This window comes from Equus caballus, chromosome 30 (genome assembly GCF_041296265.1).
Source record: "Equus caballus isolate H_3958 breed thoroughbred chromosome 30, TB-T2T, whole genome shotgun sequence".
Taxonomy (NCBI): Eukaryota; Metazoa; Chordata; class Mammalia; order Perissodactyla; family Equidae; genus Equus; species Equus caballus.
Genome location: NC_091713.1, coordinates 32,591,452 through 32,615,852, shown reverse-complemented (window position 1 = coordinate 32,615,852; position 24,401 = coordinate 32,591,452). Strand labels below are relative to the sequence as shown.

Below are 24,401 nucleotides of genomic sequence, written 5' to 3'. Positions count from 1 at the left end.
ATACTCTGAGCCTCCAGCATCATTTCCCTCAAGTGCAGGATCTCCTAATCTTCTCTCCGTGCCTCCAGTCTTACTACTCCACCTTCTTCTCCACCCTGCAATGCGAGTAATAATTTTTAGATAATGTGGATAATGTTATTTTTTGCATAAGTTATTGAATTTCTTCCTATTACCCATTTGGAAAAAGTTCAAATTCGATAATGTAACATGGCTTATCATTGGAGGACCAAAATTTCTTGTCTGCCTGAGGCCATCCTAGATTTCCCAGGACAGTTTCAGTGTACATACACTGTCCTGGTCTAATTATTAAGAGCATCCCTTTTGAATCTCAGGAGTATCCTAGTTTAGAGGATAAATTTCATAATGACTTTACTTATTTTAAAAAAAATTCCTTCTTACATTTCTAGTCCTACATCTTAACTTTCTTTCAATTGCTCTCCTAAATTCCAATCATGCTAAATTCCTTTAAATCTTTACTAATGGACCTTAACACATTAAATTTTCTCTGACTAATTCTCTAGTTCTCTGAACTAATTTGCCTATGCAATTACTTCTAATCCTTTGTATGCCAGTCTCAATATCACTCCCTCTCAGACATATTCCATGGTCCTGCCTGGACTTTGTTAGGTAACCCTGCTTGTCATTGACATATTATTTTTCTTCTATAGTAGCACTACTCTTTTTTTTTGTATCTTCAACAATTACTTATTGAGTACTTAATATGCACCGGGAACTCTTATAAGTATTTGTAATAAATTAGTGAACAAACAGAAAAAGATGCTTAGCTCATGGAGCTTACGTTCTATCATGAGGAAGACTGGCAATAAACAATATATGTGAAAAATAAGTAAATTATTATATTAGACGATGATAAGTAATAAAAAAAAGAGAGAGGAAAACAGAGCTAGTAGGAGGGTCTCTGAATCCTGAAAGGACCGGATTTTTAAATGAGGTGGTTAGTAGGCCTCATTAAAAAGGTGACATTTGAAAAAATACTTGAATAAAATGAGGGGATGAGCCCTGTGGACATCTGGAGGAAAAGATCATACAGAAATAGCATTTAGTACAAAAGCCCGAAGTGGGACCTGAGTGCTGTGCTCCAGGAACAGAAAAGAGGCTCACGACAGTGAGCTATGGTAAGAGTATAGAAGATGAAGTGGAAGGGGTAAAAAGAGGCTAGATCATGTTGGCGTTTAAAGTCAATGTCAGCATTATGACTCCTACTTGGAGTGAACAGGAATCCAGGCAAAGTTTTAAGCAGAACAATGGCATTACCTCACCTACACTGACCTATGTTTTAATACCATCACTTTGGCTGCTATTGAGGATGGAGGGTTTGGGCCAAGGAACAGAGTATTTTCAAGTGCAAGTGGTAAGAAGGAGAAAATTCTGGATGTAGTTTGAAGGTAGAGTAACCAGGATACACTGAAGAATTGGAAGTGGACTATGAGGAAAACAGAAGTGACAAGAACTCCAAAGTTTTTTGTTTAAACGACAGGGAAAAGAGAATGGCTGTCCATTGAGATGGGGAAGACTTGGGGTGGGGAGTGCAGGCTCGGTGGGGTCAAGGGAGGTAAAGAGTTTAGTTGGGGCACACTGCGTTTCAAATGTCTGTTAGACGTTGAGTGGAAGATGTAAAATAGGAAGCTAGATATAAGAGTCTAAAGTTCAGGAGAGAGGTGTATACTGAAAAAAGTAAATTTTGGCTTCCTGAGATTACGTATTATATTTAAAGCCATGCGACTGAATGGCATCACCAAGGAAATGAATATGGACAGAAAAGGGATAAAGACAAAGGACTGAATTCTGCAGCATATCAACATTAACTATCAGGGAGATGAGAAGAAACCAGCAAAAGAGACCAAGAAGTTGCTACTGGCAACGTAGTAGGAAAATCAGATGAGTGTGGTGTCCTGGAACCCAAATGAATCAAGAGAATAGAGCCATCAGCCGTGTCTAAGGCTGCTAATAGGTCAAGTAACTGAGAATTGAGAACTGGCAATTGAATTTCACGAAACAGTGATCATTGTTTATTTTGAAAGAGCTCTTTCAATGGAGTGGTAGTGGAGAATGCCAGATCGGGGAGGGGGTTATGACAGAACGGTGGAAGACAAAGTAGAGACACTAGGTCTAGACAACTCTCAACAAGTTTTTCTGGAAAAGGGTGCAAAGAGATGGTTTTAGAACTGATGAAGGATGTAGCAGGAAGTGCAAAGGGCAAGACAATCAGGAATATATGTAGAAGAGTAAATATAGTGATGGATTATGGAACTTAATTTAAATAACGAAAGACATCTGTTGGTTAAAGGAGACTGAAAATGTGGTAGATTGGCAGATTATAATTCCAGTGGCAATGAAGATGGAGGGAGCTGGAAAGAGAAGAGGTGAAGGCAAGCATCAGAGAATGAGATGCCAGAAATAGAGCTTATGTGTAGTAAACAGTAATGATAAAATCTAGGGTATGACCATGAGAGTGAATGACTAAGGACTGGTGGAAGAAAAGGCTATTAGCAGAAGTAAAAACAAGGAACTGACTGCCAAGAGAACACAATGGCGCAAAAATGGGTCAACGGAGCCAAGAGTATAAGCAAGAAAATGATAATGCTTAAACATGGAGTTTAAGATGGGTAAGAAGAGAAGACAGAACATCAAGGGAGTGAGGGAAACTATGAAAAGTGGGAATCAGAAATAGAGTTGAAGTTCCAGTAGAGTAAAACCTTAGCTGGAGCTAGGAAATAAATGAGAGTGACTTGAAAAGACGGAAATAGTGGCAGTCAGAGGGTGAATGCCTGAAATGAATAAATGCAGTGTTGTTGTTCTTGGTTATAACAAGGTCTAAAAAGTGACTGTGGAAGTGAGGGGCTGGGATAAGGTGAAAAACAATTTCTTCAGTGAATTCAAGGAAGTGAGAGCCCAGGATGTGGGAAAGTTTATTTACCTGTATTTTGAAAACACTGGCTGAGGCAAGAATAGTGTTATGAATTGAATTGTGTCCACCAAAATTCATATGTTGAAATCCCAACCCCCAGAATCTCAGAAAGTGAGCTTATTTGGAGATAAGATCTTTACAGAGGTAATCAAGTTAAAATGGAGTCACTGGGGGGGACCTAATCCAGTATGGCTGGTGTCCCTATAAGAAAAGGAGATTAGAACACAAAGACACATGGAAGAAAGACATTGAGAAGAGACAGAGGGGCAACATTGCCATCTACCAGCCAAGGAGTGAGGTTTGGACCAGATCTTTCCCTCACAGCCCTCAGAGGAAACCAACCCTCTCAACACCTTGATTTTGGACTTTATCCGCCTCCAAAACACAGGCACCTCTTTAAAGTCTTGCTGGGGAAGATGTCAGGGAAGAGCCAGTTTTTGCTAGAGGAATAAAAGGTTCAAAGAAGAGCTTGTTTCTGTAATTTTAACTTTTTTAAATTGTATCTTCCCTGCTATTTCTAACTTTCTCATGATCATATCCCCCATGCCCAGGTTTCTGCCAGATATCAGTGTTGGCAGAATAATCGAGAAGTGATCAAATTTCCCTGTGTTGGGCGGGAAAATGATAAAGAGGAGGTTGGAGGTGATGTGGAGTCAAATATATTTGGGAGGGCATGGAATTAAAAGATCACGATTCCTTAGGAATTAGGAGGGGATTTAATCCCTAAAACAAGAGTAGGAATTAGCTTTACATAAATGGAGATATGTCTGTTTCCTTCTAAACAGAAATAGGGGAAGAAAATTTTGGTGAAACTCATATTTGTTGGTTTAGACAGACAGTTGAAGAATTTCTTCGATGATAACTTCTCTTTTCTCTCTGGATTAGACAATATGGTCATCTGCAGAGGATAAATGTCATAAACATGAATTTTAATTCATAACATTAGGATGCAAATCACATCATATGGGTTTTCTTTATTTTATAAATCAAATTTATAAAATTTAATTTTTAACCAAATCCACTCACCTGCTTAATGGAAAATTTAATCTCATTTTCTCTTGAATCACAATCCCCATTGCCCCCAAACATAAATTGAATTATAGATTAATCATTATTTACGGTGCTAAAAAATTGGCTGAGTGTATCATTTCTGATGGCAGCCAGCTTTACCCCTGCTCGGGTATCGGAATGGCTGAGTGCTGGTAGCCACATCTTTGTCTTGGGCACAGCAGTTCTAGCCATACTCATATATGTCCCTCACTAAAGGTTTCCCCACCAAAAACAGAAACACTAGGGCACATCTCCCTCTAGTCTGAACATTGTGTATGTGAAGAGGTACAAGCCTCTGAAACTTGACCCCCAAAATTTATGCCCATCTTGAGGAATATCCCAATATTCTCACCAGTCTTGTCTCTGCCAGGTCACACTCAAAGGCATTCTCTCTTTATCTCTTCTTCTGTGAAGACTTGGAATTGCTCTCAGAGGTTTCTAGAAATCAGTTGCTGACCTCCCTTTCCATGGTACAAGGAAAGAGATGCTAAAACCTAATGGATTTCTTTTCCTTTTTTAAAAACTCACGCTTTATGGTGAAGAGGGTGGCAAGGTCAGACAGAGATTTGAGGGAAGTGGAGAGTGTTTTAATAGTTGCTTCAAAGGAATGGGACAAAGTAGGACTAAGGGCTTTTTAGAAGGATGACCAGCTATCACTGAGTGCATAAATGAAGTGGGAGGGCATGGAAATGACAGCACTCATCAGTTTTATTGTATTACTTTCTCCAGAAGGGGAGGGACATCAACTTTCCATAAATTGATGTTTAAATTAATTTTTAAATTCCAATAAAAGATTCCAAAGGAAGTTGTTTCTTCTGTTTGCTCTTCCTTGGGTACCCAAGTATTCAAAAGCCTTAAGTTCTTTAGGTTTGCTGTTCTTACTGCCTCAAGGTATTCCCATGGCTTGTGCGCTCATTATTGTCTCTCAGGTCAAAAATCAATGTCATGACCTCAGAGTGCCCTTCTTTTCCACCTAGTGAAAGTTCGTTCCCCCTCCAGCCCCCCAACCCCGCTATTCTTTATCACAGCATTGTGTTTTATTTTCTGCACGATATTTACTATTATCTAAATGACTTTTTTCATTTATTTGTCTACTTGGTTATTTTACAGATAAATCCATATGTGTAGAGACCTTGTCTGTCTTATTCCCTGCATATCCCAAGAACCTAGAATAGTGCTTGTCACATAGTAGGTACTTAATAAACGTGTGTTGAATAAATATAAAATATTAAGGGTTGTAATATAAGAAAGTGGTTACAAATCAGTATGAGAAAGATAACTCAACAAAATGAGGGGAGAAGATATAATGAGAAATCCACAAAACTGAAGGGGCCAGAAAATTTTTTGGTTAATTTTAAATAAATGGAAATGGAAACAAGGTATTTTTTCACTTTAATTCCTAAGTATATCAGGATTTCACAGATCTTGTGCTTTGTGCTACAGAGCTAGACTCAGCAAATACAGTTTTGTACAAATACAGAATTTTTTATCCATGTGGATAAAAATGCCCACATGAATAAGACATAAATAACCTTTGAGATTAAAGGATAAACAATATCTTTCCTAATGGTGCTTTGTTTCATTTTGATCGTTAAGTGGTCGGCATGTCACATAGGTGGCAAATGCTTTGATGGATTTTCTTGTTTCATTGTTTTAGGTACTGTGGCTATAGACTTGCAAGACACGAGCTGTAGATCAGCAAGTGGCCCTACCCTGTCTCTTCCCACAGAGGGAAGCAAAGAAATCAGAAGACCTAGCATCGCTCCTGTTTTAGAGGTTGCAGATACATCGTCAATTCAAACCTGTGATCTTCTAAGTGATCAATCAGAAGATGAAACTACGCCAGATGAAGAAATTTCCTCAAACTTAGAGTATGTTTATATACTTTAAGGTGTAAGATTTCCTGGGATTTGGGCTTCCCCTAGGGAACTAATATCCTTACCTTCTGGGCATTCTAGAATCCATCCTACATACTTCTACCAAAACACTCTTCCTATTGGCTAGTATCTCTCTCAACTATGGAGTATTCTAAGCCCTCAAATTTGTCGTTTCAAGATATATTTCCAGGCTCAGTTTTATCTAAATTATCCTTTATCCTTAAAGAAAAAAACATAAATTAGTATTTCCATGAGATAAGCTGCTTTTTCATAATTGCATGGTTTTTTAAATTATATTGTATCTCTACCTTTAATTTGTTTTCTCCCATGTCCATGTTGAAGTTCAATCAATAATGACATGTAACACAGCTTCCTCCAGTAAGCTTCCTTTATTCATCTCAGCATTCTGCCATCTTTCACACAGTATACATCAATAATATTTTGAATGAATGAGTAAATGAAGTACTAATTCTCTTTTCTAAGCTTCCATAATAAACAGTACCAATGTGCATGCTATTAATCACATTTAGCCTTCCTAGAGATTCTTTACCTGTCATTCACATGTCATATTGCCATTTCTTGAGGAAAGCACAGCAGTCAACAGGCTTATCATGGAGTCTGAAAGAATTTGTTTCCCATAGCAGTTCCACCTTATACTGGTTGTGTGCAAGTGACTTTGATTAAACAATCTGCCCCACAATGCCTTTATCTGTAAACTCAGTATAGCTACTGCCTCAGTGTTCATATGAAGAGTAACTGAGAGGATGGAGAAAAGGTGCTTAGGACAATGCTTTGTGTAGAGTAAGCAGTCAATAAGTATTAATTACTGTTAGGTATAGTGCTGGTGTTAGTGGTAACGGTAACACCATTCGAACATTTCTCCCAATATCTTTCATATAATAAATGTTCAATTAATGTTGAATTAAACTAAAATGAACTGAAATATCATAGAAACTTAGAAAAATCCTTTTTTTTAATCCTTCACACTTTTTAAGAATTTGTTACAAGAAACTTTGATGTGCCCACGGAACACATTCAGCTCTCCAAGAAATCAATAGTACTCAAATATATTTATGAAATATTTGATGGCAACAAAGAGAGGTTAGACCACCAGTATATTTCTAGAAATGGTGTCGTATGGTAGGACTGAAATTCTTTCTTTACATATACTTCTGAAAAGATGGAGAGGTGGAATTCTTTTATTTCTAGAAAAATGAAAAAGATGTTGAAGTAATAGTGGAGATTATCAACTTCTAAATTTGCAAAATGTGCTCCATTTTATCCTCCTAGCTAATGATGTCAAACTAGGTTTGAAATTTCTTGGTTTAGAAGGTACATTTTTATCAAAGCAAGAGCTTTTATGTCAGATAAAGGAATTTTGCCTCCGCTAAATTTTCTTTTTTTCTTAGTTTTCAGTTATGCTGCTACTTTTTGATAGTTCCATTTTGAAAATTAGTACAGGCATAATGGGCAGGTGGCTGCTTTTATAAAGTCAGCAAACAAACTGAGTATCTTTGATGATATTTTAAGCATGATTCCAGCAAATTTCTATTTTTGGTAGGGGTTTAACTGAATAATTAACTCAATCATTTACTCCTTTTTGGTTATGCATCCGTGACTAATGAATATTGATAGAGTGAATCATAATAATACATTTTGCTTTAAATGTGTTTTATAAAAATTAACATTACTATTTTTTATAATCTATCTAAATCTTTTAAACTGAGAATTGGCGAACTTTTTCTGGAAAGAAAGAGCTAGTAAATATTTTAGACTTTATAGACCATATGGTCTTTGCTGCAACTACTCATCTCTGCTTTTGAAGCATGAAAACACCCATAGACAATACATGAAATGAATGAGCACGGCTGTGTTCTGAACACACTTTGCCTATAGATACTGAAATTTGAACTTCATGTAATTTTCATGTGTTGTGAAATATTATTCTTCTTTTGATTTTTTTCCCAACCATTTAAAAACATAAAAGCTGCTTTTAATTTACAAAACCAGGTAATGGACCAGATTTGCTCCATGGGCCCTATTTTGCCTCTTCCTGTTGTAAACTATTTCTTTATCAAATTGTGATTGCAACATAAGGAGTTACTGTATCTAACTTTGTCAAAATAGAGGAACATGGCTATAACTTAATAGTCTAACTTTGCATGCATTATTCAAGGCAATTCAATATTTCATATTGTTTTACAGATATGCTAAAGGCTACCCACCTTACTCTCCATATATAGGAAGTTCACCCACTTTTTGTCATCTCCTTCATGAGAAAGTGCCATTTTGCTGCTTAAGACTAGACAAGGTAAGTACTTGTTGCTGTTATTCTCTCCAAAACTAAAATTATGGCATTGTATAATTACATATAGTTAAATAATTTTATGTAGTCTTTTCACTAAAATATGTTCAAATGTAAATATAGTACATTGAGTGGTGAATTTTACCTTAACTGCACTAAAGATTGCCCAAATGCTTTACTTCTCTTCTAAAATACCCAATAAGTCATTAGGCATGCTTTCAAAGAGTAAAACAAAGGTGACAGAATCTCAAACCTATGAATTCTCAGCATCCGGTCTCCCAAAATCACCTTGGCCAGATGTGTACTCTATTTTACCAGGCATTTTTGTCTCAAATCTGTGTGGAATCGCTTGACATGGTGAAAGTAGCTAGTCCACATGTCAGCCACAGAGATTTATTATTGACTAGACTGGAAGCTAGTATCAGTGTCTTGCTTGGTGTCTCCTTTCCTAAATATTTTACTGTAGTTTTTGGTTCCTGCGTGGATGTTCTAGAGAAGCCATCCAAAACAGAAAGACTCTGAGAATGCAAGAATTTTTATCTTTCACCATATGGCCACTGGGCATGACCTGTACAAGAGTTTCTTCTCCTGATGAATAAGAAAGCAGATAAAAAAAAAAAAAAAAAGATTCTCAAATGCCCCACCTCCCAGGAATAAAATGTGCCACTAATTCTAAACAGGAATTTCTTCTTTTACTCTAAATTTTGGAGTTAGCCAGAGTTAAAATCCCAGCTCTCCTCTTATAAGCTTTGCAATTTGGGCAAATAATGTCACCATTAAATTTCAGTTTCCACTTCTGCAAAATGGTTGGAATTTTAATAGGAACTTCATAGGACTCTTGTGAAGATTATATAAATTAGTGCATCTAAAAAGTTTCACACAGTGCCAGGTACTTAATAAATGGATAGGCACTTACTACATTTTGTTAACATTCTTGCTTCTTTTTTTTTTTGTATGATAAACATTATGAATCTTGGCTGTTGCTGTCACTCTTGAGGAAGATTAACAGAACATTAGAAAATTTCTCCCTTCATCTTCCTGACGTTGTTTTGTGAATATTTGCCATTTCTCCCAAATATTCATCTGGACCCATTAAGATAGACAGTTCAGTCTGTCAATGCGTTACTTTTTTTTTTAGTCCTTGTTTTACTTGATGTTCTGCAGCATTTGATAGGATTGGCTAGCTGTGTATTTTTGGCAACATTAATGAATCTTAAGCTTTAGGGTCCTTCACGTGTGTTGGCCCCTTCCAAGAACCTATAATTATTTTTTTATTTATAATATTTGTGTTATTTTCCATAAAGAGGATTCCCCAAATAATATAATCTTTAGGCCCACAATACCTGGATTTGCTTCTGGTGGTGTTTTACTTTATCACACAGTTAAAGAGAAAAAATATACTGGGAGACCAAAGAGTGGAAATGATTGATCTCCAAGCAGGGAATCTGATACAACTAAAAAGCTAAGATTTCAGAATTAGTGGAGGAGCAATAGAGGGTCTTTGAAAGCCGAAAGACTACACACTGTCTCTTTCCCATATTGAGAAGGCAAAGTTTCTGGGTGTTGCTGACTGCCTGATGACATCTTGGATCATCCATTGTTTAGGTAGCATTGGCTGGCTGGAGGTGGTGGTCTGCTATGCAAGTGAGTGCCCACTTTGTCATTAAGGGATGGGACTAGGCAGTCAATCCTACTGCATCTGTGATGTGTGTGAGTTGGGATTATGTTGCCAAAACCATTCTGCATCACTATCAGTAGGCTGGTTCCTGGTCAAAGTTTATCAACACTAAATCCCTTGTTTTCTGCTTGGTTTTTTTTTCCGTACTAATTGAACTACTTCTAAATCTCCTAAATTAGCTCTTTTTTCTCATCTTCTCTCTCAAATATTGAAGTTCTTGATAATCTCAATGTCAACCTGTCACTCTTCTCCTTCCACGACCTCTTTGTGAGTGACCTCATTCCATCATGTGGCTTCAGATCCTGCTCCTTTTCGTAATTCTCCAATCATACTTCCAGTGTAGACTTACTGCCCTTCTTCTTTATCATTTCCCTTTTCTCTATTCTTTCTTAGACCTTAAACCTTCCTTCTGGATGCATTTTCCTATTTCCTAGTTTACAGCTTTAAAAAAATCCTTTTAATAAGATGTTATGAGTGGTAAATTCTTTTAATTTCAGCTTCCCTAGAAATGTCCTTACTTTGCTCTCCTTCTTGAAAGATGGTTTTGCCAGTGTTCAATACCAGGCTATGAGATTTTTTTCTTTTTAGTACATTAGGATTTTCTTTACTGCCTTCTGGGCTCCACATTGCTGTTGAGAAGTTAGCCATCGTTCTGATCTGTGTTCCTTGTGGGTATTCTCTTTTCTCTCTGGCTGCTTTTAAGATCCTCTCATTGTCTTCGTACTTCTGCACTTTTATTGCAAGGTATCTGAACTAGATTTCTCCTTATTTATTTGGATTAAGATTCATTGGCTTTCCAGAATCTAAGGATTTGGGTAATTCATTAATTCTAGAAAATCCTCAGACAATATTTACATGAATAGAACTTCTTTCTGATTCTCTCATATCTTTTTCACGTGTTCTCTTTAAATACATGTAAGATGTTCTCACACCATTTTCCAAGTATCTTAATTTTTCCATACTACTTTCTATCTCGTTTCTTCTTGCATTCTGAGTAATTACTTCAACTTTATCTGGGAGTTCATCCCTTCAGCTTCATCAAATGTGCAATTTAAACCATCTTTTGAGTTTCTATTTGTAGTTGTTATAGTTTTTAGTTCTAGAAGAGAATATATGTAATTTTTAACACTCACCTGAGTATTTTAAACAGCCTCTTGTTTCTTGTTCATACTTCAAATGTTCTTGTATCTTTTTAAACATAATAAAGATGCTCATTTTATATTCTGCATCTTATAACAGCAAAATCTATAGTCTTTGTGAGGCTAATTGTTTTGTTTTTTTGTTTCTACTGACTCATGGTGCCTTGTTCCCAAGTGTTTTGTAATTTTTTATTAAAGAATTAAGGCAGAGAATATCCTAGAATTGATGATGAATCTATAGAGAACCAACTAATCTCAACCCAAATAAGAAGAAACTCACATAGACACCCATAAAAATGCAAAGGCAGAACGCTAAAGTGGTTCTTCATGCACATAATTTAGTTTAAAAGAATCTTGGTTTAATAATACCAAGTCCAGTAAGGTTTAGCCCCCCAGGAAATAGCAAAATACCCTCAGGACAACGAGTTTTAGTAATGTGTGATTATTATGTTTTTTATTGTTATTATTTGTATTAGTATTTTACTTTTGAGTATTTCTATCATTATCTTGCCAGTTCAGGTATTCATTTATAATTAAGGGCTTTTTTTGTTTCTTAATAACAACAACAAAAATCTCTTTTGGTATCCTTCCCTTTAGTTATTCAGTACTTGGATTGTTCCCAGGTTATTTATTTATAATATTGTTATATTTCTGGAAATGAAAGTCAGAGATAGATAATTTTTTCCAGCTTTATTGAGGTATGATTGACAAATAAAAATTGTGTATATTTCAGGTATATGACGTGATGTTTTGATATACATACACATTGTGATCATTTTTAAATATAGATATCGAGATGTCATCTAACAGTGAGTTTTAGGTCACAACAGAACATATGTACACACATATTGCTAAGTCCTTCTTCCCCCACATCAAGCTACATACCTGCAACTCATTTGTCTCGTCCATGCACACCTTCATTTCCTAAAGCAGCGTGGACAACTGCTTAGCATAGAAAAATCTAACTATTTTCGAATTTGTTAAAAAATAAAGCATTTCCTAAGTTAGGATAATTTTACGTGTCCCTATATCCTAAATTTTTGCACTGAATTTTAGTGGAGTATAAAAATGGCGTTTCTTTGTATAATTTTTCTTCTCTAGAGTTGCCAGCATAACTACTATGAGGACGCAAAAGCCTATGGATTCAAAAATAAACTCATTATAGTTGCAGCTGAAACAGCTGGAAATGGATTGTATAATTTTATTGTTCCTCTCAGGGCATATTATAGACCAAAGAAAGAACTTAATCCCGTAGTACTGCTATTGGATAACCCGTAAGTATGTTTTAAAATACACAAACAACACAAAAAGTTTTTAATGTTATATCAAAAATAACTTATTTTCATTTACTTGGAATATTTTAAATCAGATGCATTATGGCACATGATTCATTGGGAGATAGACTCTGTGCGGTGGTGCAAAACAATCATTGAGCATGGTTATGTTTCACAAATACTGCTTAAAACATCACTGGAGGGCTCTGAGCTTTCTATTTAAAACTATTTTGCAAGTGGTCATTACCTAATACCAGTGGGAAACACGCCACTGAAATAATTATACTTATTTTCCCTAAATTAACCAACTAGCCTGGCGAATCTCTGCCAAAACTGGACAATTTTATCTTTCTAAAGAAGCATTAATTATCAAAGAAGCATATTAATCATCCACTTTTATGTGATACCATGCCACATCATAATAAATTATGATTCTTCCACTGTTAAAACATACATTCTATAACATAACATGAATAATTAATGCTTTACCATGTTCTTTTATTTTGAAAAGTTTGGATTGGTATACTCTTGTGAAATGAGACTACTTAAGCATTTCAGAATCCTTATGCAACTATAAATATAAGTCACTAAATGCTATGGTCAAATCCATTGTATCCTAAAATTATGGTATTCCTCTCTGTGACTTGAAATTAGTAGCAGATGGTCCTTAGATCAATACCATATTATATGATTCTCCAACTCTCCTCTTAAATTCCAAAGTGATGCAAATTTCCGGGTAAACCGAATGGGGCCAAAGTCTGTTCCCTTGTCTCTGCCTTTAAAATTTATAAAAAGAAGTTTCTCAAAACAGAGATTGCTCCCCAATATGTCATAGCTTCACAGTATTATTTATTCTGAAGATAGCAATATCAGGATAGTCACTGATGCATCTTTTTTAGCATCATCACAATGATAACCAACTCTAAAAATTGTGCACAATTCTAGAGGCTTCAGTTGTAGAATTTTCAGGTATGATGACTCAATGGCACTTTTTGATACCACTTTGGCATCCAAGGGGATGTGAGGTAAATTTAGGGCAGGTGTTGGAGAACAGAAACTTGGACCCAATGTCAGAAGAAATAAAACCTTAATAAAACAAATCTTAAGAGAATGCAAGTTGGGTTGCAGGAAGGCTATGGCGATGGAGTGGTTGCCAACCACCTCCAAGGCCTTTCAATATATCTCTTATTCTGGAACTTCTCTGATAAGAAGCTCTGAGAGACTGGTTGTGCTTGCCACAAGAGATGCTCGATTAACTATGTGAATTCAAACATGTCAGGTTTTGGCTCTTTTTGCTTATGGTGTGTCCACTCCCTTAGGGATAGAATTTAAGACAGGGGCATTTACAAGCTGATTGCCTTAGAGCTTCCCCATCTTGTATGGCTTGAATCAGAGTGGATCAACTCAGGCCCCAGAATACAGAGAGAAAGATAGGAAGAAACTTGAAAAGAAAGAAACAGAACTGTGCTTGTGGCATCCCTGTGGCAAAGCAAAGGGCAGAAACTGTCCCTTCCCCTGCTTTACATTATTTCAAGGTAAAACTTCTTGTCCTGATGGGTAAATCTCCTAATTGGTTCTGAGACCCAATTTCAACGTGTGTGTGTTCGGGGGATTTCCCCACACCTCCAACAAGCAATGCTCAGGACATGAGCTGAACATCTTACAGTTCAACCCAATTCTGACACTATCCACCCAGAAATAGCCTCAAGTACCACGGGTTAAGGGTTTAGTCCTACCAGACTACCCACCCCCCCAACCCCTGCCCCTTCAGAAGCCATTTGCAAGCCCAGGTTATCACCTGAGCTTCTGACCAACCAGCAGTAGATTAGAGGTTCCAATGACTTCCTCTTTGGACTTTAGACACCAGTTGCAAGTCCAGTTTGTTACCTGTACTTCTGACCGACTGGCTATAAATCAGACCCCCTACTCAAGTTCAATTAATTTGCTAGAGCAGCTCACAGAACTCAGGAAACATTTTACTTATTGGATCATCTGTTTGTTATAGAAGGATGTAACTCAGGAACAGCCAGTTGGAAGAGATGCATAGGGCAGGGTATGGGGAAATGGTGTGGAGCTTCCATGCTCTCTGCCAGAGCACCACTATCTCCAAATCTCCACATGTTCACCAACCTGGAAGCCCTCTGAACGCTGTCCTTTGGGGTTTTTATGGAGGCTTCATTACATGGGCATGATTGATTAAATCATTGGCCATTGGTGATTGAACTCAATCTCCAGCCCCTCTCCCCTCCCTGGAAATCAGGAAATGAGACTGAAAGTTCCAACCTTCTTTCTGTTCATGGTTGGTTCTCCTGGCAACCAGACCCCATTCTTAGGTACTTTCCAAGAGTCGCCTCGTTAACATAAACCCAGTTGTGGTGGAAAGGGGCTTGTTGTGAATAACAAGAAACCCATTTCACCTTTATGGTTCCGAAGTGATTTCAGGAACTGAGAACAAGAGACAAAATATTATGACAAAAAAATGCTGCCATTGCTCTTATTGCTCAGAAAATTCCAAGATTTTGGGGAGAGCCAGGAACCGTATATGAAGACCAAATATATATGAGAAATGAATATATTCTAAATTTGGTCATCTTATAAATCACAATATCACACTTTCCAAAAGAATTAGTCTCTCCAAATTTGGGAGTGCAGTTTACTCCATGGGATGGAGTAAACTTTTTCAGTATCCAGTCTTGCTAAGTAATCCCATCTCAGCATCACTAATTCCCTCTTCTCCCCCTTATCCCACTGAGCAGGTGGTGGGAGCTAGAGTTACTTAGCATGTGCAATTTATGCAGGCTTTGAAATGGCTATAACTAAATCAGTCTCTTTCTGTTAGGTTTTGAATAAACAGTTTGCCAAAATGCCCAATTACTGATTGGTTGATTGATTTGTAAATTAAAATTATAAAATCAAGTGATTGTGTTTACAGTCTTAATTCCTGAATCTGAACAATCACAGAAAAATCTGAAAACTCTGTTTCTCTCAATTACTGGTGCACTGGTCAGTATTTCTGTATAAATATAGATGTAGCTTTCATCAGAGAATGTTTTATCTGAATGAGACCATAAAGATCGTTTAGTAAAATTAATATTCTTTACCTCCACTCTCTGTTCATAATAATAATTTGTGAGCACTTACTACATGTCAGCCATTACACTAATCACTTTACCTTTATTTTACATTTTATTCCCATAAGAAATATATCCACATTCTTTAGTGATGATTTGTCCTCAGAGAGATGTACCAAGCAGCTTAAAATGTCGAAGCTTACGAGTTCCATGATAACATTTAAATAAACCAGTCTGTGTGACTTGGTTACACCAGCATCCCTATTTTATAGACAAAGAAAAACAGACCAAAGAAGTTAAATGGCATTTTCCAAGGTCAATTCTAGGATTAGAACCTTCTATGCAATTCATAGTTCATTGTTCTTTCAACTATATGATCTTACCTAAGTTACAGGTTTTTGATACATGCAAAAAATACATTGCCAATTCTTTTTAGAAGGAAGAATATATTTTAACTTTGGATTATTTGGCATTAAAAATTTCCTTTGCTTTCCTAATGACTTAATGTTTTGGAATCAACTATACACATGATGTTGTGTGTTAGATGATTTTTGTGGGGTTTGACCTTCTTGCAAAGAGTTAGGATAGAAGCGCACACTGTAAAATTGGTTAGCTTCCTCCGTACTTCCAGAAAGGTGGGTCTAAGCTTCTTCTTTGTTGTCCCCTGTTTATTTGGTCAAGAATGAGGAAACAAAACTGAACACCAATAAACAAATGTTCCAGGAAGTTTTATGTGTTTTTTTTTTTTTTTTAACAATAAGATGCCTGTTACTCTGCAGTGGCTAGTGTTTTGCAATCTATCCTACAATGTTGTAAAGAAATATGATGCTTTCTTCCTTAAAATATTTTCACATTAGAATTTATACACTAATGATTGTACACACTTCTACAATTATTGGTTACCTTAGTGGGGCCTGATTTTGTTTTAAATTCACATGAGCAATGCTCAATAGAGTACTCAATAAATGACTATTTAGGAAATTAAGTTGAAAGACCAATTAATTCAATGTAATGGAAATAAATAATAACAGATGTCATAAATATAGTATTTTAAAATGTAAATTAAATTTCTAATATTCACACACATAATATGTCAAAATAAATATTCACAATGTTTCCAAATAGAAAGCCTTCTAGTTCTCATATGGTAATTAAATGAAATCCAGTCGCTTTGGAAAATGCCTTGCACTTGATACTGGTTCCTTAGAGCTGGTCTCAGTTCTGATTGGTGGGCCGTCTGTTCCATTTGGTTTGTTATTGTGCCATACTGATTTTAAATATTTTGATTACCAGCCCAACATTAGTCATCTGATAATACCACTTCATATGAGAGACAGAAAAGACAGTCAAAAGCTTTGGAATATATTACCCAAAGCTACACAGAGTTGAAGTGCAAGATTCAAGCTTACGTTCCTCATTTTTACATCTTGTTTACACTCTCCCATTATTCAATCAATCTTCTTTTCACACAGAGTGCCAAGTCAACTTCAGTTCAGCTTATTTCAAGAGTAATGACTAAATGTCTGATATATCAGGGTTCTTACTAAGATATTCAAACTTTGGATTCATACAAATCTGAGATATAGCCTCAGCTTACCCTCTTAATAGACCTGTTGCATGAATTTCTCTAAGGCTCAATTTTCTCATTTTTAGAATGAGTAGAACATTTTTCTTATTTTGAGATTATACGGGGTAATGTATGTGAGACACTAGTGCAATATCTGACTAATGAAAGGAGGTCAGGAAATGTCACTTTCCCTCCCTTCTACCCATCAAGAAAAGGACATTGTCACTGTTCAAACCGATGAGTGGATTTGTGTGGAATCCCAACTAACAAAGAAGGGAAACTTATTTCGTGTTGTTGAAATGAAACTCCTTATATAATTTTAAGTAAGAAATAAACTACTTAAAAGTGGAATTATGAAATACTGACAAAAACTCACTACATTCATTTTTTTTTGAATATGAAATAAAGAAATTAAGTTCATTACAGTTATTAGTTAAATGGAAAATAATGATCTTCAACTTTGCAAATCTATGCAAATTCACAAACCTTTTCACTTCCTAGCAATCATTAGCTAATTAATGTTTGCATATCATGATAACTTTTCTAGTGAAAGATTTTGTAGGATATGATGTTTAGACTCATACGTAGTCATCTTTCTTAATAAAACTTCTCTTAGACCTCTGATTAATGATGCAATCATTTTTCTCTATTAATATCATTTTTGTGTTTGTTGAAGTTTTTATTTCTTTTCATACTAGTTGGTTTCAACATGTTTTGGTTTAGTCTATGCGTATTTATTTTGCCCTAGATCTATTTTCCTGTCGTGTTTGATTTAAAATACTTCTTTATATATTAAGCAAATTTGATCTACAAATTTCGTATAAGTAACATTTTTCACCATTTTTTTAAATGTTAAAATTTTTGTGGTAAGCTTTACAATTGAACCGATCAGTCATTTTCACTACTTTTCATTAATGTAACTGCCAACATAGATAGACCTTCTTTATGTAGCAGACAGATTAAAAAAACTGCATGCACTTTATTCTATTTTATTAGTGGTTTTATTTTTCTACATTCTACTCTTCATGTCTACTTTGGGAGTGTATCATAAGAAAGGGACATCTACTTTTATAAATGTTTTCCCTTTTTTGCTTAGTATTTTTCAATAATAATGCTTCTCAATGTAAAGTTTATGTTTGCCAATTAACTATCTCTCAATAACTAGGAAGATTAGTCTATGAAGAGCCTATGATATCATTTATGTTACTCATTAATTACTAAGCAGTTCAATGTCACAAACTCTGTTGCCATTTCATTTAAATGAGGCAACATAATATATGTAAATATACAATTTATATATTCGTTATATTTCAGGTTTCCCTTTAAACCACCTTTACTGAGAGAAGTAGTGGATGATCTATTTGTTATACAAGTTAAATTTTGCCAAGAGTATGGTGTTAATTAGACTTCTTACATTAGATATGCTTCATCGGGATGATATATACTTGATTTTCCTTGTAACACAGCTGAATTCATGTTATGATGAACTCTGCTACCACAATACAGACGTTAAAGTAATTTCTCAGGATTTGGACGATTGCTTGAGCATTGTAAATACACGTTTGCGGCAGAATTGCTTGTGACTGAAATTTGTGAGTTTCCTAAAGCAAGGCGATAATTCTGATGTCCAAGTACTTTTAATGATTCCTATTGGACAACACAACAAAATGCAAAGGCTGTATCTCCAGTTTTAACTCTAACAGAAGGTTGACATAACGTAAGGGCTTACTTGGTCCCCAGTGACCCCGGTGTGCTTCTTATTACACAGAAGATTTTGAGTATCCTGGTTAAGTTGAATTATTCAATAATATTAAATAATGTTGCAAGATGATAGAAGAAAGATATGTCACATTGGGCAGATGGTCAGAGAAGAAAGCATCAAGATTCTGAAATAATCTGAATTTAAAAGAATGAGTCAGACTAAAAATGAGATTATTCCAGCAAGGATGTATATCTATAATTAATAACGAAGAATTATGTATCCAACTCTGCCACATAAATTGTAGCTACTCACTTTATCTGACTGGAACTATAGAGAAGCAAAGAGAAAACAATAGCCAAAACAAGACACAGGTGAAAGGATTTTTCAACCCATCGTAAAATCTCAGGGTTGCCCCACTCTTGTGGTACGTGCCTTCTCACACATGTTTCTACAATCACGAGGGAAGGTAAGAGAGACATGGAAGGTTTGAATCAGCAGTTAGAGTGATCCTTCTAATTTTAAGAAGCAAGCAGTGACCAGAAAAAGAACTAGAACACACTGTAAAAGATGGTTATCGGGAGTGTATATTGTTATCATATTTGTTGAAAACAACATACTTCACAAGCTTTAAAAATATTTATAGTCTTGATTCACTAATATCTCTTCTATGAATGTTTTGGGGTCAATGATAAAAACTAATGCTGGAAAAAGGTCATCCAAAGATGTCTATCCCAGTATCATTTGTAATAGTAAGAATTGGAAATAACTTGTAACTTCAATAATTAATAGCATAAAAGTGAAAATAACTTAACTGAATAATTGAAGATTTTTCAAATGAGCTGTGGTGCATTTATAATATGTAATAACATGGGGCTGTTTCAAATGGCTGTGAAGAAGTTTAATGATGGGAGGAATTACAACAGTGGTGATCTTGGAATATTTCTTCTTACTCTTCACTGTATTGAGCTTTCTTTTTCTTTAAAGGGTAAAGGGATACGGGGATGATCAATAGGAAGAAAATAAGTCGGGGAAGAAAAGACTTCATCTAGTTGTGATAAGCATCTGAGATATTATAACTTCTATATTCCCTTTGCCTGGAATTTCCCTCCTTCTCTTTTACTGGGCAAATGCCTTTTCATCTTTCAACAGCCAAATTAAAAGATCAACTCGGTGACGTGATCCCCAATTCTGCCTCCTGAGTGCAACCTATTGTTTATTTTTTCATATTAAAACATATATTATAATGGTGCGCTTTGGTACATATGTTTCAAAAACTCTCTTTGAGTACAAGTTAACATGATATTCTTTTTTACATATGCTTGAGTATATTAAAATGTCTATTATATAAAATATTTTGGAAACATATATGCTGAGTGAATAGATGCATGAAAGAATTAATAACTTTATAAAATGAATACAATAGATTAAGTGATTGCTAAGGAAGCTTCCAGGTTTATGATTCTTTCCCTAAATATGCATATAGTAAAGATTTCAGTTATAATAAATATTTGCTCAACAGTATATATTGAGTGAATCAATAACTTAAAAAGTGAACTGCTTTAATTTTAATTTTATAAAATACATAGAGTGCATGTGTACATATACATATTTGCTGATTGGTATGTTGATATATTAAGAGGCATGTTGTAATTCTATATATCCCTTAGAGAAAGTTGCTCTTAATAGGCCTGCTAATTTAGTTCCCAAAACTTCGGGTCATCTAAGAAAAAATTATTAGTTCCTCATTTTATCAGGTTTCTTCTGCATGAATAACTTTTAAACTCGTTGATAAGACTTTTTAGTCATAATTAAGAGTATCACTCCAGTCTTTTTGTAGAACAGTGCCATAATGTTTCTGATTTAGAAAGCAGAAATACAACTTGATTTTATAATTCTGAGTTCATTATATTATCCACAACAAGTACAAATGACATCTTCTAATTAACGTTAAGAACAAAGGTGCTTGAAGTTAATTTTGTCAACAGTGTTTAGTTTTGGAAATGCAAACTAAGTCAACTTACTTCCTTTCTGTAGAAGTGCTGCCACTGTTGTGACATTCTGTTTCATTTTGTAACCCATCTGCTACTTAGGCCAGATATGCATTTTCTGGATGCAATCTGTTGGTTTCCAATGGTTTACTACATGGTGGGCTCTATTGACAAGTAGGTGACAAAGTCTTTGGAACACTAACTACTGTGGTGTCCTGTGGTTTGTCATGTGCTGTGCCCCCACGTTGCATGATGAGTGTAATTTACCATTTCAGTATTGCAATATGATGTATTTTGCATGTAGAGCTTATGTTCTTGTGTTATACATCTGTATTCAAAATTCCTAAGCAGTAATCTGTTGTTGAATTAAAACCAATCTTGTTGCATGTCAATTTTGTCAGTTTTGTTCAGTTTCTAAAGCTATTTCAGTTTCCTGTCATCTACAATAATAACTTTCTAACTTTTGACATAGTGGTAGAGGAAACCTAAAGGTTTTATGTTGTGATGCATTAATTGATGATTGATTATCATAACTTCTGGAAACCTTCAAAATAATTTAGAAATACTCCTTTGTCATATTTATAAATTGCAGCATTTCCTTAAGAGTTTCTTCTAGTTACACATATCAGAGTCTGTAATTTCTGAAACTTTAATTAAAAGGTCATATGTATGCAATGCATTAGTATTAAAATACAAATTATTTTATATGCATGAACATGACATTATAGAAGATATAAAAACTGAAAGATATAATATGCTTACAAAATATGTTAATTTTCCATTTAAAAAAAATGTCAGCCAGAGCCTTCAAAATAAAATGCTAAAAGTTACCAATTGAGAACTTTCTTGCTAACATTTCATCCTGTAGATGTTGAACAAAGTTTTGTAGATTTGAAAGTGTCTAGTGGCTGTGGATACCTTGAAAGGCAAACACACTAACATGTATATTGCCACCATTCTACTTTAACGTAATTTACATTATCAGTTGTCATGATACTAACCAACTAATTAAATGAAGTTAGATGTACTAAACTACCACTTAAATCCATGAAAGCAAAATCAACCTCTATTTTATCACTAGTAATATTACCTTGAAATGATAGTATTCTATTAAAATTCATTAGAAAAATAGTATATTTAAAAGATAAACCTCCCATCTGTCTTTGCTGATATAAACTATGAAACAAATTTTTCCTCTGTAAAAGTATTTATGGTGAGGAAAAGCAGAACTGAGAGAATCAAGTTTGTAGGATAGAGATGAAATAGGATTGGCTACAAGTTGATAATTATCGAAGCTCGGTGATTGATCCGTGGGGGTTCATTGTACTATTCTCCTGATTTGCTTATGTTTGAAATTTTTCTTAAAAACGACAACACCACCACCTCTAAATGAATTAAAACAAAATCACAAACTCTGCCTCCTACTCATCCATTCACATTCTAGTTCTCCTTGAAAAGGAAGTTTTAAAGCAGCACAGGATGTGTTGCCTTTAGATTATTTGTATCTTTTTTTCATCCGTGTTGACTTTTTTTCTTGGGTAGCCATCTGGTGGCCAAACTGTGTAAAGCACCCACGCTGAAGGAAAAGATAAGACAGAGGCTTTGTAGATAGGATAGTGGGGAGAAATTATGATGGACACGGAGTTACAAGAATAAATTGGTAGCGTCATAAAAAAAGGAAAAAAGAGCAAAATTCATCATTAAATGAATATAAAAATAATAATTTAAAGATAAAACATGAAGAACAAAGATGTTTCTACATAGTTCAGAAATTCCATTCCACTTTTATGTGTTTTTTATATCTTTAAACTCACATGTAATCATAATTGCTGTAATCATTTGCCAAGATTATATGTAAATGACAGCAGCCAATATTTTGAGTATGGAATTCACTGATACGTATATTTGTAGGTAGCTGTTGGCTATTTAGCACAGGTGCTTTCTTAGTGAAATTTTTGTCAAGTTTCAACTTCACTGATTTATTACTGATGAAATATTCATCTTTCCTATCATAGCTTCTGTCTGTATATCCTTTTCCAGTCAAGCTTACTTCCTACTGCCTTATCTTTCCCTTTTTCTTTATAAATAATTATAACGAAGAGATTATTTTTTAATGGGAGAAAAAAGATTGTAAGAGCTGAAATATGAGAAAGTGATTTAAAATTATAATAAGGTGGGTTGAAGACATATAACTTAACCATCATTTTTATGGTCCATAAGTGACCACATCACATTCATTTTCCACCTGCTTCTTTCTTTTTTTAAAAAAAATAAATATTTTAATAGAGGTGAGAGCAATAATGATGAATTTCCTAGATAAAAGGAACACTCAAGTATTCCCAGGAATTTAAACTTGATCATCATACTGGTTGGATGTTATCGTCCTGGCCCCTCTCATCATAGGAAATTTATTTGGAATAACATTCTGTTTCCACAGTTTTATCCCTAAAATCTCTGCCACAGAACATTATTCCTGATTCAAGTGAAGTATTTTTTTCTGGACTACTCCTGGGGATTTCTTTTTTTTTTTTTTAGGAAGATTAGCCCTGAGCTAACTACTGCCAGTCCTCCTTTTTTTTGCTGAGGAAGACTGGCCCTGAGCTAACATCCATGCCCATCTTCCTCAGCTTTACATGTGGGACGCCTACCACAGCATGGCATGCCAAGTGGTGCCACGTCCACACCCGGGATCCGAGCTGGTGAACCCCCGTCTGCCGAGAAGCAGAACGGGCGCACTTAACTGCTGTGCCACGGGGCTGGTCCTGGGGATCTTGGACTCAAAGCTTTGGTAACACTTTCTCGCCTTATAACAGAGTAAGAAATCCTGCCTCCTGCCTTCCCATAAAAGGGAAATAATTCTCTCTAACGTGACCTGGCTAATTCAGCCAACCAAGTGCTTGGAAAAGATCCTCGGGGAAGTGACTCTTCCATTTAAAAATCTAAAAGGCACTACTGTTCTTCAAGTTTTACTCTTCCTATTTTAAATCAGAAGATGTGCAAATAAACCCGATTCTTACCTGTCTTCAATCGGACTATGTCTAGGACATCCTTAAACTCATTCAGTTTAGTGTGTCATCCAATTCAGTCTTATTTTTCTAGTTTACATGAAGCAGAGGCAATGAGATAATAGTTTCCTTGTTTCAGCTTTAATGGTAACATTTTCTTTTAATTCAATGGGAGAATGCTAATGAAAGGTTTTATCAGTGATAGGGGAAAAGACTCACTCTATTATAACTCATAGGAACTTGTGTCCTAGTTTAGTAATAATTTCATGCAACCGAAAAAATCAGGTTATTCAATGACTTGCTCAAAAACTTAAGGCTGGCTAAATGGTAAGCTTGAATATAATTGACATTTATATATTTTACATGCTCTTGGCTGTGTAGAACCAATTTATAAGGCATAGCTTTACACAAAGAAACAATAATTAAAAAATAAACATTTCACAGTTCTATATTTCTTTATTAGGCTTGACCATTTAAATTAGCATAAGTATTTATTTCTACTCTTACCAAAAGCACCTTAGGGATAAAAACTATAAATGCCCTGTCTTTGAAATAGTGTGCTAACTGTAAAAACAAAGTTTTAACATGCTCTATTTGATTGCAAATGGATGTTTTCCATGTTTTACTTATATAATTAGTAAATATTATAGAAAGATTCTTCACGCCTATGCTTTGAGATCTAATGAAACATAAAGAGCCCCAAAATACAAATTATTTGATGCCAATATAGAGTATTGTGTTATAATGCCCATCACGATCTGCCAGTGCACACTCTAGCAAAACCACCTACAAGGGCAACCTCTGTGGACGCAGGGG

At 35.2% G+C, this 24,401-nt stretch overlaps 1 protein-coding gene across 13 annotated transcripts in view; it reads left to right on the top strand.

The window, feature by feature from the left end:
• KCNT2 (potassium sodium-activated channel subfamily T member 2) overlaps positions 1-24,401 on the top strand; it is a 350,894-nt gene that overhangs the window by 234,177 nt on the left and 92,316 nt on the right. For 8 of the 13 annotated variants that reach the window (XR_011434197.1, XR_011434196.1, XR_002805074.2 and 5 more), the window contains exons 17-20: positions 5,637-5,850; positions 8,062-8,167; positions 12,080-12,252; positions 20,683-20,754. Coding sequence is in view for 8 of the 13 variants with exons in the window: in XM_070255831.1 (XP_070111932.1) it covers positions 5,637-5,850; positions 8,062-8,167; positions 12,080-12,252; positions 20,683-20,754 (565 nt within the window). In the remaining 5 variants the exon portion in view is untranslated. The remainder of the gene's footprint in view (positions 1-5,636; positions 5,851-8,061; positions 8,168-12,079; positions 12,253-20,682; positions 20,755-24,401) is intronic. The other 5 variants (XR_011434198.1, XM_070255832.1, XM_023632565.2 and 2 more) reach the window with 1 other exon arrangement.